The 14,017-nt window shown below is 40.3% G+C and overlaps 1 protein-coding gene across 2 annotated transcripts in view; it reads left to right on the forward strand.

Moving 5' to 3' along the window:
- Positions 1-14,017, forward strand: part of MACROD2 (mono-ADP ribosylhydrolase 2) — a 1,236,128-nt gene that overhangs the window by 1,155,995 nt on the left and 66,116 nt on the right. For both annotated transcript variants that reach the window (XM_038750842.1, XM_038750843.1), the window contains exon 12: positions 13,882-13,944. In XM_038750842.1, coding sequence (XP_038606770.1) covers positions 13,882-13,944 — 63 coding nt within the window. The remainder of the gene's footprint in view (positions 1-13,881; positions 13,945-14,017) is intronic.

Genomic DNA, 14,017 nt, shown 5'->3' on the forward strand with positions numbered 1-14,017 from the left:
TCCTCTCTGTGAGGCAGAATGAACTGTAAAATGCTTAGTTGCTAAAGTGACTAATACAATATTGTCAGACAAGAATTATATACCTACAGATTTCCAATCTATCAAAAAACCTCATTTCACATTTCTATCTATTCTGTGAGAAACAATAAAACACTGGGATTGTTCAGACTGAATATAATACGAGAGTCAGAGCTCTGCTCAATAGTTTATGAAATGTTAACACACCAAATGCTTTAGTGAGCATTTAGAGAATGCCGGGGGGCTTATTTTACTTATTTATGGCTTGCAACTTCAGCCTTATATTTGTGATTCTTGGTTTCTGTTTGTGTTGGGCAGCGAGGCCTCCCTCTCCCAAAGCCCTCCCTGAATTGTTCTGAATAGTCTGGGGGGGAAGCTGGCTTCTCTGCCAATAATGGAAGATCTCCACCCTCCACCCAACCCCCTCTGGGTGAACCTGAGCCTTCCTCAGGGCAGAGGAAAAGAAAAATCAATCAATTAGGAGCTCATAAGTATCACCTATGAGGTTATACCTGCCTGCTTCTCTGAGACCCAGCCAGAGAACTTTTCATGCAGGAAATTCATTGCTCTTTACCTAAGCTTTACCTAGAGTAAAAAAGATGCCAGGGCAAATTAATTCATGGGTTAATTTAGATTAGACCTAAAGCTCTAGTGGCCTAACTTTTGTTAATAAAATCCTCAGTTTTACCCTGACAGTCTTAAACCTCTGTGGCTTAAAATATTAATCAATCAATCAATCAATTGTATTTATTGAGCACTTACTGTGTGCAGAGCACTGTACTAAGCGCTTGGGAAGTACAAGTTGTCAACATATAGAGACAGTCCCTACCCAACAGTGGGCTCACAGTGTAAAAGGGGGAGACAGAGAACAAAACCAAACACACTAACAAAATAAAATAAATAGAATAGATATGTACAAGTAAAATAAATAGATTAATAAATATGTACAAACATATATACATATATACAGGTGCTGTGGGGAAGGGAAGGAGGTAAGATGGGGGGATGAAGAGGGGGACAAGGGGGAGAGGAAGGAAGGGGCTCAGTCTGGCTCAGTAATTGCAATATTACCCTGTATATCTTTACTTGAGTATTTTCTGTTGAGATCTTTTCCTATTTGAGATTCTAATAAAACCTTCACGTTGGTCTTCCCTGTTTTGAGACCCTGGTTCAGCCAGATTTGATTCTGGATAGCATTCGTAATTCCATATTTTCCTTTAGTCATCCTAAATGTATGATGGCCGATGTCGATCCCCATTAATTGTTATACTGCAAAGCAGTCCCAATTTCAGCCTCTTGTGGATCATTTTTCTGAGTTTATCATTTTGACTCTGGCTACCTGAAGAGTTGGGAGAAATTGAGCCAGACCATTACTGACCCCCTATTCTAAACCCACTGCTCTTCCAGGAGAAGAGCACTGCTCTGGGAATCAGGAGACCTGGATCCTAATTTCAGTTCTGCCTGTAGCAGGCTAATGTGAGGGAAGACTGCACATGCACTTTGTAGTGTGTTGCACCTCTGCCCGGATAATTGGTTGTTGCAGTCTGTGCTCCAGCAAGAATATGATCTACAGGGGTGAGAGTCCAAGTGATATCAGCAAGGCAACATAATCAATTCCTCTGCTTGGGAATGACTGAGGCAACTGCATCGTCCTCAACATCAACCTTCATCACCAAATCTCTCCATCACTTTTGTTCACACCACTGACACTTCCCTCACACTAATTCATTGTTCAGCAGCTGTTACTACCACCCATTTCAATCAATCAATCGTATTTATTGAGCGCTTACTATGTGCAGAGCACTGTACTAAGTGCTTGGGAAGTACAAATTGGCATCACATAGAGACAGTCCCTACCCAACAGTGGGCTCACAGTCTAAAAGGGGGAGACAGAGAACAGAACCAAACATACCAACAAAATAAAATAAGTAGGATAGAAATGTACAAGTAAAATAAATAAATAGAGTAATAAATATGTACAACCATATATACATATATACAGGTGCTGTGGGGAAGGGAAGGAGGTAAGACGGGGGGATGGAGAGGGGGACGAGGGGGAGAGGAAAGAAGGGGCTCAGTCTGGGAAGGCCTCCTGGAGGAGGTGAGCTCTCAGCAGGGCCTTGAAGGGAGGAAGAGAGCTAATTTCCAGTATCTACACTGCCCAGGGCATTATAATCATTGCTTCATTGCTGATAGGCTAAGTTCCAGGCCTTATTTTTGGTGACCGATATTGCTCTTTGAATTAAGGGTGCATTTTATTGATGCTGATAAAACAATTCAAAGAAACTCACCTAGAATTTACTAAATTAGTAAATTTAGGTATCATCCATTAATTGTGTGTCTGCCATTGGTGGGTAGAACTTTAGTGTGGGCTAAAGCTTGGTGGCACTCAATGCCAATACTAAGCACTTAGTTCAGTGCTTTGCACACAATAAGTGCTCAATAAATATGATGAATGAGTGAATGAATACTTCACAAATATCAGTCTCTCAAACAATGCCATTATTTCATGGTGTTGAAGGAAAATCACTCACTGTGGCCAGGGAACATGTCTGCCAACAGTGTTGTATTATACTCTCCCAAGTCCTTAGTAGAGTGCTCTGCATGTAGTATGCACTTAATAAATACCATTGATGATGATGAAGAAAAGCCAAACAAGGTACCATACCATCACGTGGTATCTGTGGGATCTTTATATACTTTACAAAGCCACCAAAATTACTAGAGTGATTCTGATTAGGATCTTCCTGGCCAAGAAGATCGGTGAAATGATACACTAGTTTAGCATAATCCCTTTCCTCACATTCATTTTTGAAAATGATGATAATGGTGGTATCCTTGAAACCCCATAACATTTCTTTAATGGACCATATGGTAAGGAAAAGAAAGTAGAGATGCCAAAGTAGAATATGCCCTGTTTGCTTGTAAATCTCTGCAGAAATACTCCAACCAGCATCTTTCCTTGTTGCTCTAACATATTGTTGACTTTTTCAAATATCTTATAAGTATCTTGTGTATAATTAATGTCTTTATCCCAACAATACATCCCAAAAAAACAAAAGAACAAAATGAAAAAAGTTGCTCATTTTCATTGTTTTAATTTAACCGTAGAGACCTTTAGTTTTCTACTCCTCCCTTGCACCATAATCTGCCCAACCAAACCCTGAAAAAAATGCCACATGAAAGTGAAGAAGAAACAATTTCCAAGCAATACTAAATTGATTTGGAAAATTAAGAGTTAGGTGTGAAATTAGGGCCATGAAATTGTTGGAAGGAACAGTGAATCAGGCAATAACAATGCTTTCCAATGATAAAAATATTCTGCTTTAGTTCTTTGCTTAGCCGGGTCAGGGTTTTACCTTGTAGATTTAATTTTTGCTGAAAATAAAACTGACCTGAATAATAATTTAATCATGTCTAATAGATTAAAATTTAAAGGGTCAGCTCTCTTTTTTAATATACGACATTTCTCCTTGTAATTATTTGTCCTCACAAATGTTTGAACCCATAAGTGAGTAATCGGGGTGCAATCATCTTTTTGAAGGGAAAATTATCCTTTCTCAGTTGGAAATCCCAAGGGCCTGAAGGATAGATTTATTATTTTTTAATTCTGGCAGCCATGTGCGATCAGAAGACTTTTCAATCTAGCTTGACATGTATTTTTAATAGCTCTTCATAGTCCCTAGTGTCACTCATGGAAGATCAGAACAATTCTTTTATTTAGCAGAAGAACATCCCATTCATGGATTGCTTGTGTTGTCTGTAGAGTGTAATATTATTTGGAAGTTTCAGCAAACTGCACAGCTTTCTAGGGCTGTAAGTTAGGAAGATGTCCAGTCCCTCATATTCATTTCCAAATTTTCTGCTCTTTCTAAATAAATACAGAGTTGGTGAGTAGCCATTTATTCTCTTAAGAAAAACCGATGAGATGGAAAGTACCAGATTTTTTTTTATGCAATTGCTGAAGGATTGTCCCCTTGTGGCCCTTCTTATTGCTAGTGTTTCATCATTTTAACCCCATCAAACTGTTTCCTGCTATTGCTCCCTGTTGTCTCTTTTGCTACTGCTCCATTAGGTTCTGCTCTTAGGACACAAGGTCGGGTGGCGGTGGTGGTAGCAGTGTTAAGTGTAGTGGTGAGTAAAAATTGGATAGTATCCAATGAAGTTGGGAGCAGAGCCTGGATAATAATAATAATAATAATAATAATGGCACTCATTAAGTGCTTACTATGTGCAAAGCACTGTTCTAAGTGCTGGGGAGTTTACAAGGTGATCAGGCTGTCTGACAGCGAGTTCACAGTCTTAACCCCCATTTTCGGGCCTTCGGGCCAGAATATCATAATAATGATAATAATAACTGTGGTATTTATTAAGTGCTTACTATGTGCCAAGCACTGTACTAAGCAATGGGGGTGGATACAAGCAAATCAGGTTGGACACAGTCCCAGCCCCACATGGGGCTCACAATCTTAATCCCCATTTTACAGATGAGGTAACTGAGGCACAGAGAAGTGAATTCCCCAAAGTCAGTCAGCAGATAAGTAGCAGAGCCAGGATTAGAACACAGGTCTTTATGACTCCAGGCCCAGGCTCTAACCAGTAGGCCATGCTGCTTCGCGGTCCAGAGGTGCAGACAGATTTCCATATGGCATCACCACATTAGGCTGTAGGCATACTCAGAGAAATGTAGTGATGTCTTGTGGGGTGTTATGTGCTCCTGCAGCCTAGCAATATGACATCACATGAAATGGAGGTAGAGCAGCAAATTTTTCCCCACCTCAGAAGGCCAAATTACCTTGGCAGAGGTGAGAGAAAAAAATGAGCATTAAAGTTTATTTTAATGGTGTGAAGACATGTATTTGAATTTCTGTAGTTTGCTCACATGGGCCTTTATTCCCCATTTAGGTCTACCCTCGAGTTCCTTTTGATTTTCAAACTAATTCAATCTATTAATTCTGTAGGGTTTTTTTTGTTTTAAGACAAAGTAAATTGATCGTAGGACAAAGAATCACACAGTGGATTATTGAAAGTATATGTTTATGCAATTGTTTCAGGGTAGGAAAATATTGAATTCTTCTAGTACATACTATAGATATATGTGTACATACTATAGATATTTCTCAGTCCTCACCTCTCTACAGAGAGTAATACTTCTATTAATGGAACTGAAAAGGATTGATTAGGTCTAGAGGGGCAGAAATTCAATGAAGAAGGTTTTATATTGTCATGAAGTAGGAGTATCATCATATCTGATGAGTGCTATAATGAAGCTATCAGTGGGCTGTACATAGCCATCCTTAATGAATGAAAATAAAAGGATGTTCTACGCCCCACTCATCTAAATTATATTTTAGTCAGAGAAACTTTGGTGCATCTATTGTTAATACTAAATGGAAATTTGTTAAAATAAAAATGTTATCTGTTGAACCTGCACCATAATAAAGCACATAGTCTTACTTTCTGTGTTTGCACAATTACTTCCTATCAAAATTATCTTACTAAGAAATAAAGAGCATAACTGATTAAAATTTGCCCTGTCTGATGTCCTGCTTAAAGACAGACACACAAATGGCAAAATAGTATATAGATTACAGTTTGTATTTGATGCTTTTAGATGACTGGAAGGTTGAGAACCCATAATAGTTAGAAGGCCTTTCCTTATTATCTTAAATATTTATTTAGCAACCTGAGAGTGGCAGTAGCATTTATTGAGCTTCCATGTTGTGAAATACGCTATAATAAGTTCTCGGAAACTACAGGATGAAGAAGTGAACCATTCCCTGCCCACATGAAATTTACACCTTAAAGGGGGATACAAAATTAAAATATTTGTAACTCAAATGTCAGAATTCATGACTGAGTACCAATACATGCTTGCTAATTTATTTATTTATTTTATTCATTTTATTTATAAAGTCATAAATGCTACATTTGACTTGAAAGATTGGTATGGCCTGGTGGTAGGAATTTAAATCAGAGAAGACTTATTGGTGGGAAATCAGAGAAGACATTGGTGGGATTTGAATGTGAGGAGAGCTGGGGTCGGGTGATGTGAGGGGAGAAGCAGTGTGGCCTAGTGGAAAGAGAATGGGCTTGGAAGTCAGAGGACCTGGATTCTAATCCCAGTTCTGAGAGTAGCCTGCTGTGTGACCTTGGGCAAGTCACTTAACTTCTCTGAGGCTTAGTCTCCTCGTCTGTTTTCCCTCCTACTTAAACTCTGAGCCCCATGTCAGGCAGGGACTGTGTCTGACCTGATTAACTTGTATCTACCCCAGTGCTTAGTACAGTACTTGGCATAGAGGAAGTGCCTAAAAAATATCATAATAATAATTTCAAGATAAGGGAACAGCATGAGTGAGAGGACAGAGGCAGGAAAGTTGGAGTTAGAAGATTAGCTTGGTAGCAGTGAAGACAACAAGTTGGGGAACAACAGAAGAAGAGGATGAATAGACCAGATGTCAGAAAGCCTTGAAGCCAGTTGTGAGGTGCTTTTGTTGATGCAGGGAAGTAGGAAGGCAGCTGAGGGTTTGGAGGAGACCAGACATGTTGGCCCAGTAATGCTTCAGAAGGACAATTTGTGAAACAGCGTGTAGTACTGATAGGAAAGATGAGAAGCTGGAGGCTGAGAGATCAATGAGGAGGTTAATGCAATAGTCTCACTGTGGCAAGATCGGAGCTTGCTTGTACCAGGGTGGTAGAAGTTTAGACAGAGTGTAAGGGAAGGATCTGGCAAATACTGTTTGGGGCAGACTAGAGGTCTGCCCCCTAGACCTAACCAATCCTTTCCAGTTCCATTAATAGAAGTATTACTCTCTGGAGAGAAGCAAGGACTGAGAAATATCTATTGTATGTACTAGAAGAATTCAATATTTTCCTACCCTGAAACAATTGCATAAACATATACTTTCAATAATCCACTGTATGATTCTTTGTCCTACGATCAATTTACTTTGTCTTAAAACAAAAACAATATTACAGAATTAATAGATTGAATCAGTTTAAGAATCAAAGAGAATCAAACAATCAATCAAATCGCCCCCTCTGGCCTGTAAGCCCCTTTCATTCATTAATTCAATTCATTCATTCAATCATATTTATTGAGCACTTACTGTGTGCAGAGCACTGTACTAAGCACTTGGGAGAATACACTACAACAATACACGGACACATTCCCTGCCTACAACTAGCTCACAGTCTCGGGGGAGAGACAGACATCAATATAAATAAACAAATTGCAGATATGTATGTAAGTGCTGTGGGTCTGGGAGGGGGGAAGAAAAAAGGAGCTAGTCAGGGTGTTGCAGAAGGGAGTAGGAGAAGAAGAAAGCGGGGGGCTTAGTCTGGGAAGGTCTCTTGTGGGTAAGGTACTCTTGAATTGTACTCTCCCAAGCACTTAGTGCAATGCTCTGCACACAGTAAACGCTCAGTAAATATCACTGAGTGACTGATTGACTTGGGGCAGGAAGAACCCAAAAGATTTGTCAGCTGACCAAATGTGAGAGTTGAACAACAGCCGAGAGTCAAGGATGACACCAAGGTTTTAGGCTTCTGGGATGTGGAGGATGATGGTGTCACTGGCTGAGATGGGGAAGTTAGGGGAAGGACTCAGATTAGGCAGAAAGATGAGGAATTCTATTTTAGGCAAGTTGAGTTTGAGGTGCAAGGGATTAGAGATCATAGGTCAGATGAGTGGTCAGCGCTGGAGAGATAGATGCGTGAATCATCCATGTAGAGATGGTCGCTAAAGTCATGAGAGCTGCTAAACTCCCTAAGAGAGTGAGAAGATTAGAGGATACATCCTAAAATAGCATATGAGCACACATGACAAACATTCATAGACATGTGCCGGAAGTTTGGAGAGAAGCCCTCATAAAATGCTAATTCTACATCATCTGAATTTAGCAATACAGTTATTTTGCTCATGTTTCATTCCCAATCAGTACAGTGCTCTGCACACAGTAAGCGCTCAATAAATACGATTGAATGAATGAATTCCTCCCCTACCTTTCAGAAATATACCAAGAATTTCTGAAAGCAGTATTTCTGGAAAAATGTTCCCTAGAAAGAGATGATTAAGTAAACTACCTTAAGTTACTTGTGTCCCCGCAAATCACTGTTTTATTTGAGAGAAACCAACCCCTGCCTTTAACAGAGGCACAAAGCCTCCTGGCTCTACTTTGACCTAATTTGAAATAGCCTCCCCATCTTCTGATTGTTGTCCAGCACTTTGGTCTGTTCTCTGTTTTGTTTCTTGCCAAACAATTGCTTTTAGGTCTTCATAGTACAGTATTTCTCCCGTCTGTCTTGCTTATGGTCTGACTGCTTCAGTTCCCCATCCAAGAGCTGTTTAGGTGTCCCACTCCTGCAGACATCTGATTGACAGAAAACAGTATCACAATAACATGTTCACCAGCTGGGGTAATAATTATAATTAATAACTATGGTATTTGTCAAGCACATACTACATGCCAGGCATTGTACTAAGCACTGGGGTGGATACAAGCAAATTGGATTGGACACAGTCCCTGTCCCCCATGGGGCCTCCAGTCTCAATCCCCATTTTACAGATGAGGTAACTGAAGCACAGAGAAGTTAAGTGACTGGTCCAAGGTTGCACAGCAGACAAGTGCAGAGGTGGGATCCCTGGCCCTGACCTTCCCAAGTCTGTAATCTGTTTAGAATAGCTTTTCTACCCTTTAATTTCAGCCGCTGATTTTCACAGCCAAAAGAGAAAGAATGTGTCTGGCCCTGGTACCCAGGTGGTTGGGCTAAATCAAACAGAATCTTCACTCCATTGGATGCACCACTCACCCTCTAGGAGGGATTCTTCCTCTGGGTAAAATAAATTTAGACTTTGAAATTTACATGAACTAGGGATTTTCAGGAAGAGGAGAAAGAGACTGAAAGAAGTGAGGAGAGTGGAGTGAAGTTATGTCCTCATTTACTCATTCAATTTTATTTATTAAGCATTTACCGTGAGACAACTGCAACAAAAAAGAAAGGCATGTGTTTCAGAAAATACAAATTCCGACTTTTTCTAAGCTGAACTTGCTTAGAAAAAGCAGAACGGGTTTGGACTGTACTGACCCTTCACATTTTATGTTCATGAAGAATGATAAAGCATATGCCTTTCATTTATGTAAATCCTGTTGTGGCTGAAAATAATTATGCTGTCCTTTCACTTTTTGAAGAATTCATAGGCTTTGAGATAGTGAAATTTATTCTGGATATTATCCCAGGTACTAGCCAGCTTTTATTGACTGTAAAAAAAGGATGTGTGTTGGTGACACTCAACAGAAATGGTTCATATTTATTTTCTTAAGTAAATATGTGTTCACAAAACTGTGTTAACTGAGAGAATATTATCTCCTTGGCAGTTAAAAATAAATAAGCAAATGAAACACCTACTGGCATACAGGGTCCCTACACAGTTTTTCAATGTATGCCTTCTAAATCCCGTTATGAACCATGAATTTTTACATAACATTCTAACTTCTTTGGTGCGTGTCTGTTTCCAGTGAAGATAGCTAGACAGACAAGGCTTATAAAAGGAAGCTTGTCTTATCAAATACTTGTGGGAAACAGTGAAATCTGATTTTTTTTTTTTTTTAGGGAAGAATTGCAGTGACTTAATAATGATTCACCTACTCAAGGCATTTGAAATGGAATGCAAAGTAACAAGCTAGCTGAAATGTCTTTAAAGGAGTGTATAAAATGAAAGCTAGTCTAATGAGCTCAGAATGTATGCACCCAGCTTAGAAAGGAAATGCTTCTACGCTAGTTCCACCTGCTGGATTTGAAGCAGCATCACCAGGATGAATCCCGGGGAAATAAAATGTCTGGGTCTTTAGATTTGAAAAAAGTGTTAAGCAGATCACAAGCACAGCATTCCAAAGGCCTGAATTTACCTCATGATGAATACGTGCAGAGTTGCTCCCAGTTTTTCTCTAGAGAGAACTGTCTAGCGCTATTTTTTGTCTTATTGGGAAAGAGGAACTTTCTTCATCCCTCCTTTCTCTTTCTTATCCTGTCATACCACCTCCTCTCCATCCTCTTCCTCTTCCCCTGATGGAAGGCTGTACAAATGTACAGCCTCTGCCCCTCCGCCAAGCTAGCTGTCTTCCTCCCTTCAAGGCCCTGCTGAGAGCTCACCTCCTCCAGGAGGCCTTCCCAGACTGAGCCCCTTCCTTCCTCTCCCCCTCGTCCCCCTCTCCATCCCCCCATCTTACCTCCTTCCCTTCCCCACAGCACCTGTATATATGTATATATGGTTGTACATATTTATTACTCTATTTATTTATTTATTTATTTATCTTACTTGTACATTTCTATCCTATTTATTTTATTTTGTTGGTATGTTTGGTTCTGTTCTCTGTCTCCCCCTTTTAAACTGTGAGCCCACTGTTGGGTAGGGACTGTCTCTATGTGTTGCCAATTTGTACTTCCCAAGCGCTTAGTACAGTGCTCTGCACATAGTAAGCACTCAATAAATACGATTGATTGATTGATTGAAATGTCTGTTTAGCCTTCCAGGAGTGGAGCGCTAATGTGAAGTTGAAGCTAAAACGAGTTAATGAGTGATTCTAAAATTCAGAAAAATCCGCCTACTCATTCTCCCACTAACCAATCTTCTTTGTCTATGATCTAGCACACACTGTACCAGCCCACTCATGTTCTCCCAAGGGTGGGTGGGAGAATTGTTCTGCTTCTTTTTCCTGTGAAGTCACCTTTGCTTATCCTGTCTCTCCATTTAATTTTTGTGTCTCCTATTCTCCTGGGCATTTTCTATTTATTCCAGTTTCTCCCTTTCATCACCCTTAATAGCATAAATTATATTTTCCCTCATTGTTCTCTTTTCCTCCCTTCTGCACTTGTCCTTCCTACGTTTTCACCCCTTTCCTGTTCTGATTTTTCCTTTTCATCCTTCTTTGTTTTCTGTATTCCTGATTCTTTAGTCTTTGTCCCTCCCCAAATCACCTTTCTCCTAGGAAATTGTGCTTGGCTTCCCACCAGGGCAGAAAGTTGGTGTGGTGCTGGGAGCATGTGGAAGAATGGAAGAGGATAGCTGAGGATCTTGGCCATACCCTTTTCCCAAAAAACAATTAAACTCCTTTCTTGGCAGTAAGAGGGGAGGCCAGGGCTTGCCTACAATAACAATCAATCAATGGTATTCGTTGAGGATGTACTGTGTGCAATGAACTATTCTAAGTACTTATGAGAGTTCAAGAGTAGATGAGTTGGTCTGGTTCCTCTTCTCAAGAATTTTACAGTTTAGCCAAATTACAAGTAGGGGAAGCAACCATATGTACATAAGTGCTGCAGGTTTTATGGGGTGGGGTGAGTTCCCAAGTGCTTAAGGGTTGACTCAAGTGTATAGGGATGCCATAGGGAAGGAAAATAAGGTGGGGAGATGAGGGTCTAGTTAGGGAGGGCTACTTGGAAGAGAAGTGATTTTAGTAGAGCTTTGAAGATGGGGAGAGTGGTGGTCTGTCATTAGGAAGCGGGGTGGGGGAGGGAATTCCAGGCAGAAGCGAGGGTAGGAGCAAAGGGTCAACAGTGGGATTGATGATTACATTTTCACCTTCCCAACTTGATGGTAATAATAATAATAATAGTATTTATTAAGCACTTACTATGTGCCAAGCATTGTTCTAAGTGCTGGGGGAGGTACAAGGTAATCAGGTTGGACACAGTCCCTGTCCCACATGGGGCTCACAGTGGCCCTATTTCCAGCAACCCTAGTAATAATATCCTGTTCCTTGGGGGGGCAGGGGGGCAAGGAAGGAATGATACCAAAATCATGTCCCCTCCTTTCTGCCTCTTATCCTTCTCCCTTCTGAGCAGCACTATCACTGTGCTCACAGCTGGATGGAACCAGAAGGGAGAATGGTTGCAGTGACAGCATTAAAATAAACTTCAGGTTTATTGCTTTCCGCAGAAAAACCTAATTGTTACTACCTTAATCCCAGGCAGCAAAGAGTCACATTTAGGAGACGATAACATACACAGTTAAGATTTCCACTTTGGGGAGCACTAAAGCAATACATGTCATGAAGGTTGACAATCCAATACTGAATAAGATTGCTGCAGCAAGAAACAACAGGATTCAATTTTATCACCATCAAACTCTTCTCAGGGTATGAAACTGAATTTCCTTTCTACCAATTTCAAACTCCTGGAACCAGTGCTGAGGCATCTGTCATTAAGTCTGGTACTTAATTGTTTTTTCTTTCTGTGTCTATCCTCCTCTCTCCATATGAAAACATTCTGCCACTGGAAGCAGGTGGACTAACCGGTCTGGTAACCTGTGATATAGTGGGTTACACTGCAGACCTCAGGATTATTATGAGGCTAAAACAGGGCTGTCTGTTGGTGGGGATAAAGGGATGAATAGATTGCCTCTCTCATTCACTATCAGTTTTGTGGCTGAAGAGATGGAAATTTCCATATGGATTTGTTTGCTCGCCTTCTCTGTCTATTCCCTGTTGTGAAAGGAACTGAAGCCTTTTCCTCTGTGTGTATTAATGCAAAAATAATACATAAAAAAGGCTTAGGAGTTTATGGGAATGCTAACTGTTGTGTTTAGACCCATGGATTAGGCTTCATTTAGGCAGTGCTAGCATCGCCTCCTTGCTCCCAAGAACAGGTTTTAGCACTGTCAGCTTCTTGGTGGAGTTTGCTTTGGGAGGGAGAGGAAGAAGCAAAGCAGAAATTCCCTCAGAATTCTTGATCCTGGAGTTAGTTTTGAGCTGAGGATTGGAGGAGTTGGGTGATGTGGGGGAGTGAGGGCAGGGGTCATCTGAGTAGCTGTTTGGTGGTGACCAAGGCACAGAATCACTTTAAAGGTCCTCTTGCCTCCCCATACCCCCAGGCATTTGGAGGGTTCAAGACATTTGTCACCAGATCCCAGTTTGGGGGGAATTCCTGAGAAGCCAAGGTTCAGGGAAAGATATATCTTGGGCTTTGGCATTTCACAGCTTAATAGGTAACTGTTGTTGTTCTCACGTAACAACTAAATATAAAAGATTTTTAGTTGCCGAAGGGCATTTTATAACAGATGTGCAATGTAAATCATAGATTTGGAGGCCACCTCTAGTGGGTTCCATAATCCAATTTAACCCCAAATCTACCTTATTTCGTCCTTCTTACCTGGCTCCATAAACTGTTAGGATTAATTTCCAACTAAAATAGAAATTCATCACTTACTTCCAATCCCGTTCCAAGCAGTCACTTTATTATACCTCTCTATCCTGCTAGTTAGTAAAATCCTTGAGGACAGGAATCTTGTCTACTAACTCCATTGTAGTCTCCCAGCTCCTTCCTCCAGTACTCTACCCAGTATAGTAAGTGCTCAATAAATACTCTCGATTGTATAATTCTAACTAAAAAAAGCATGTTTCACATATTTCAAAGCACACATCGATTAGAACATTTGTGTAAAAGACACATTATGAAAACAACTTTCCCTATGTGAAATACAAAACAGGAATGTAATTCACATAGAAACTCAGCCAGTAAAAACCCATCCTTTAGGTATGTAAATATGAAAAGCTCCCCATCTATCCCCAAATCTTTCTGCTGTTTTGAGTGTGACATTCCCAGGACTGTGGAGTGATTTTTGTTAACTGCAGTAAAATGTCCATGGTAATCTGCCTCTGTTTCATTGGGGATTGTTTCGAATGTAACTGTATTTGTAATCTTGCTGGTTGGTTCCTCTGATACATCTCTTTGCTTTATTGCAGTCCAGGTTATAAATTAACTGTCTATGCTACATTGGTTATAATTAATTTCAGTGTTCCCTATTAGCTCTAAAGGGATATTTCATAAATTGATTTGAATTTTTCTCTGTGATTTTCTTGAAAGATGATAATGGCACAGAAGAGAAGCAAAGTCCTGAGGAAATGGAAGGCCTGAGCCAAGGAACAGGTTTGTGTTAAATTCTCTAGAGCATTCTCCCAGGCTTTATTCGCTTTGGTGAACAATAACCGCAGTCAATGCT

This window comes from Tachyglossus aculeatus, chromosome 9, assembly GCF_015852505.1.
Source record: "Tachyglossus aculeatus isolate mTacAcu1 chromosome 9, mTacAcu1.pri, whole genome shotgun sequence".
Lineage (NCBI taxonomy): Eukaryota > Metazoa > Chordata > Mammalia > Monotremata > Tachyglossidae > Tachyglossus > Tachyglossus aculeatus.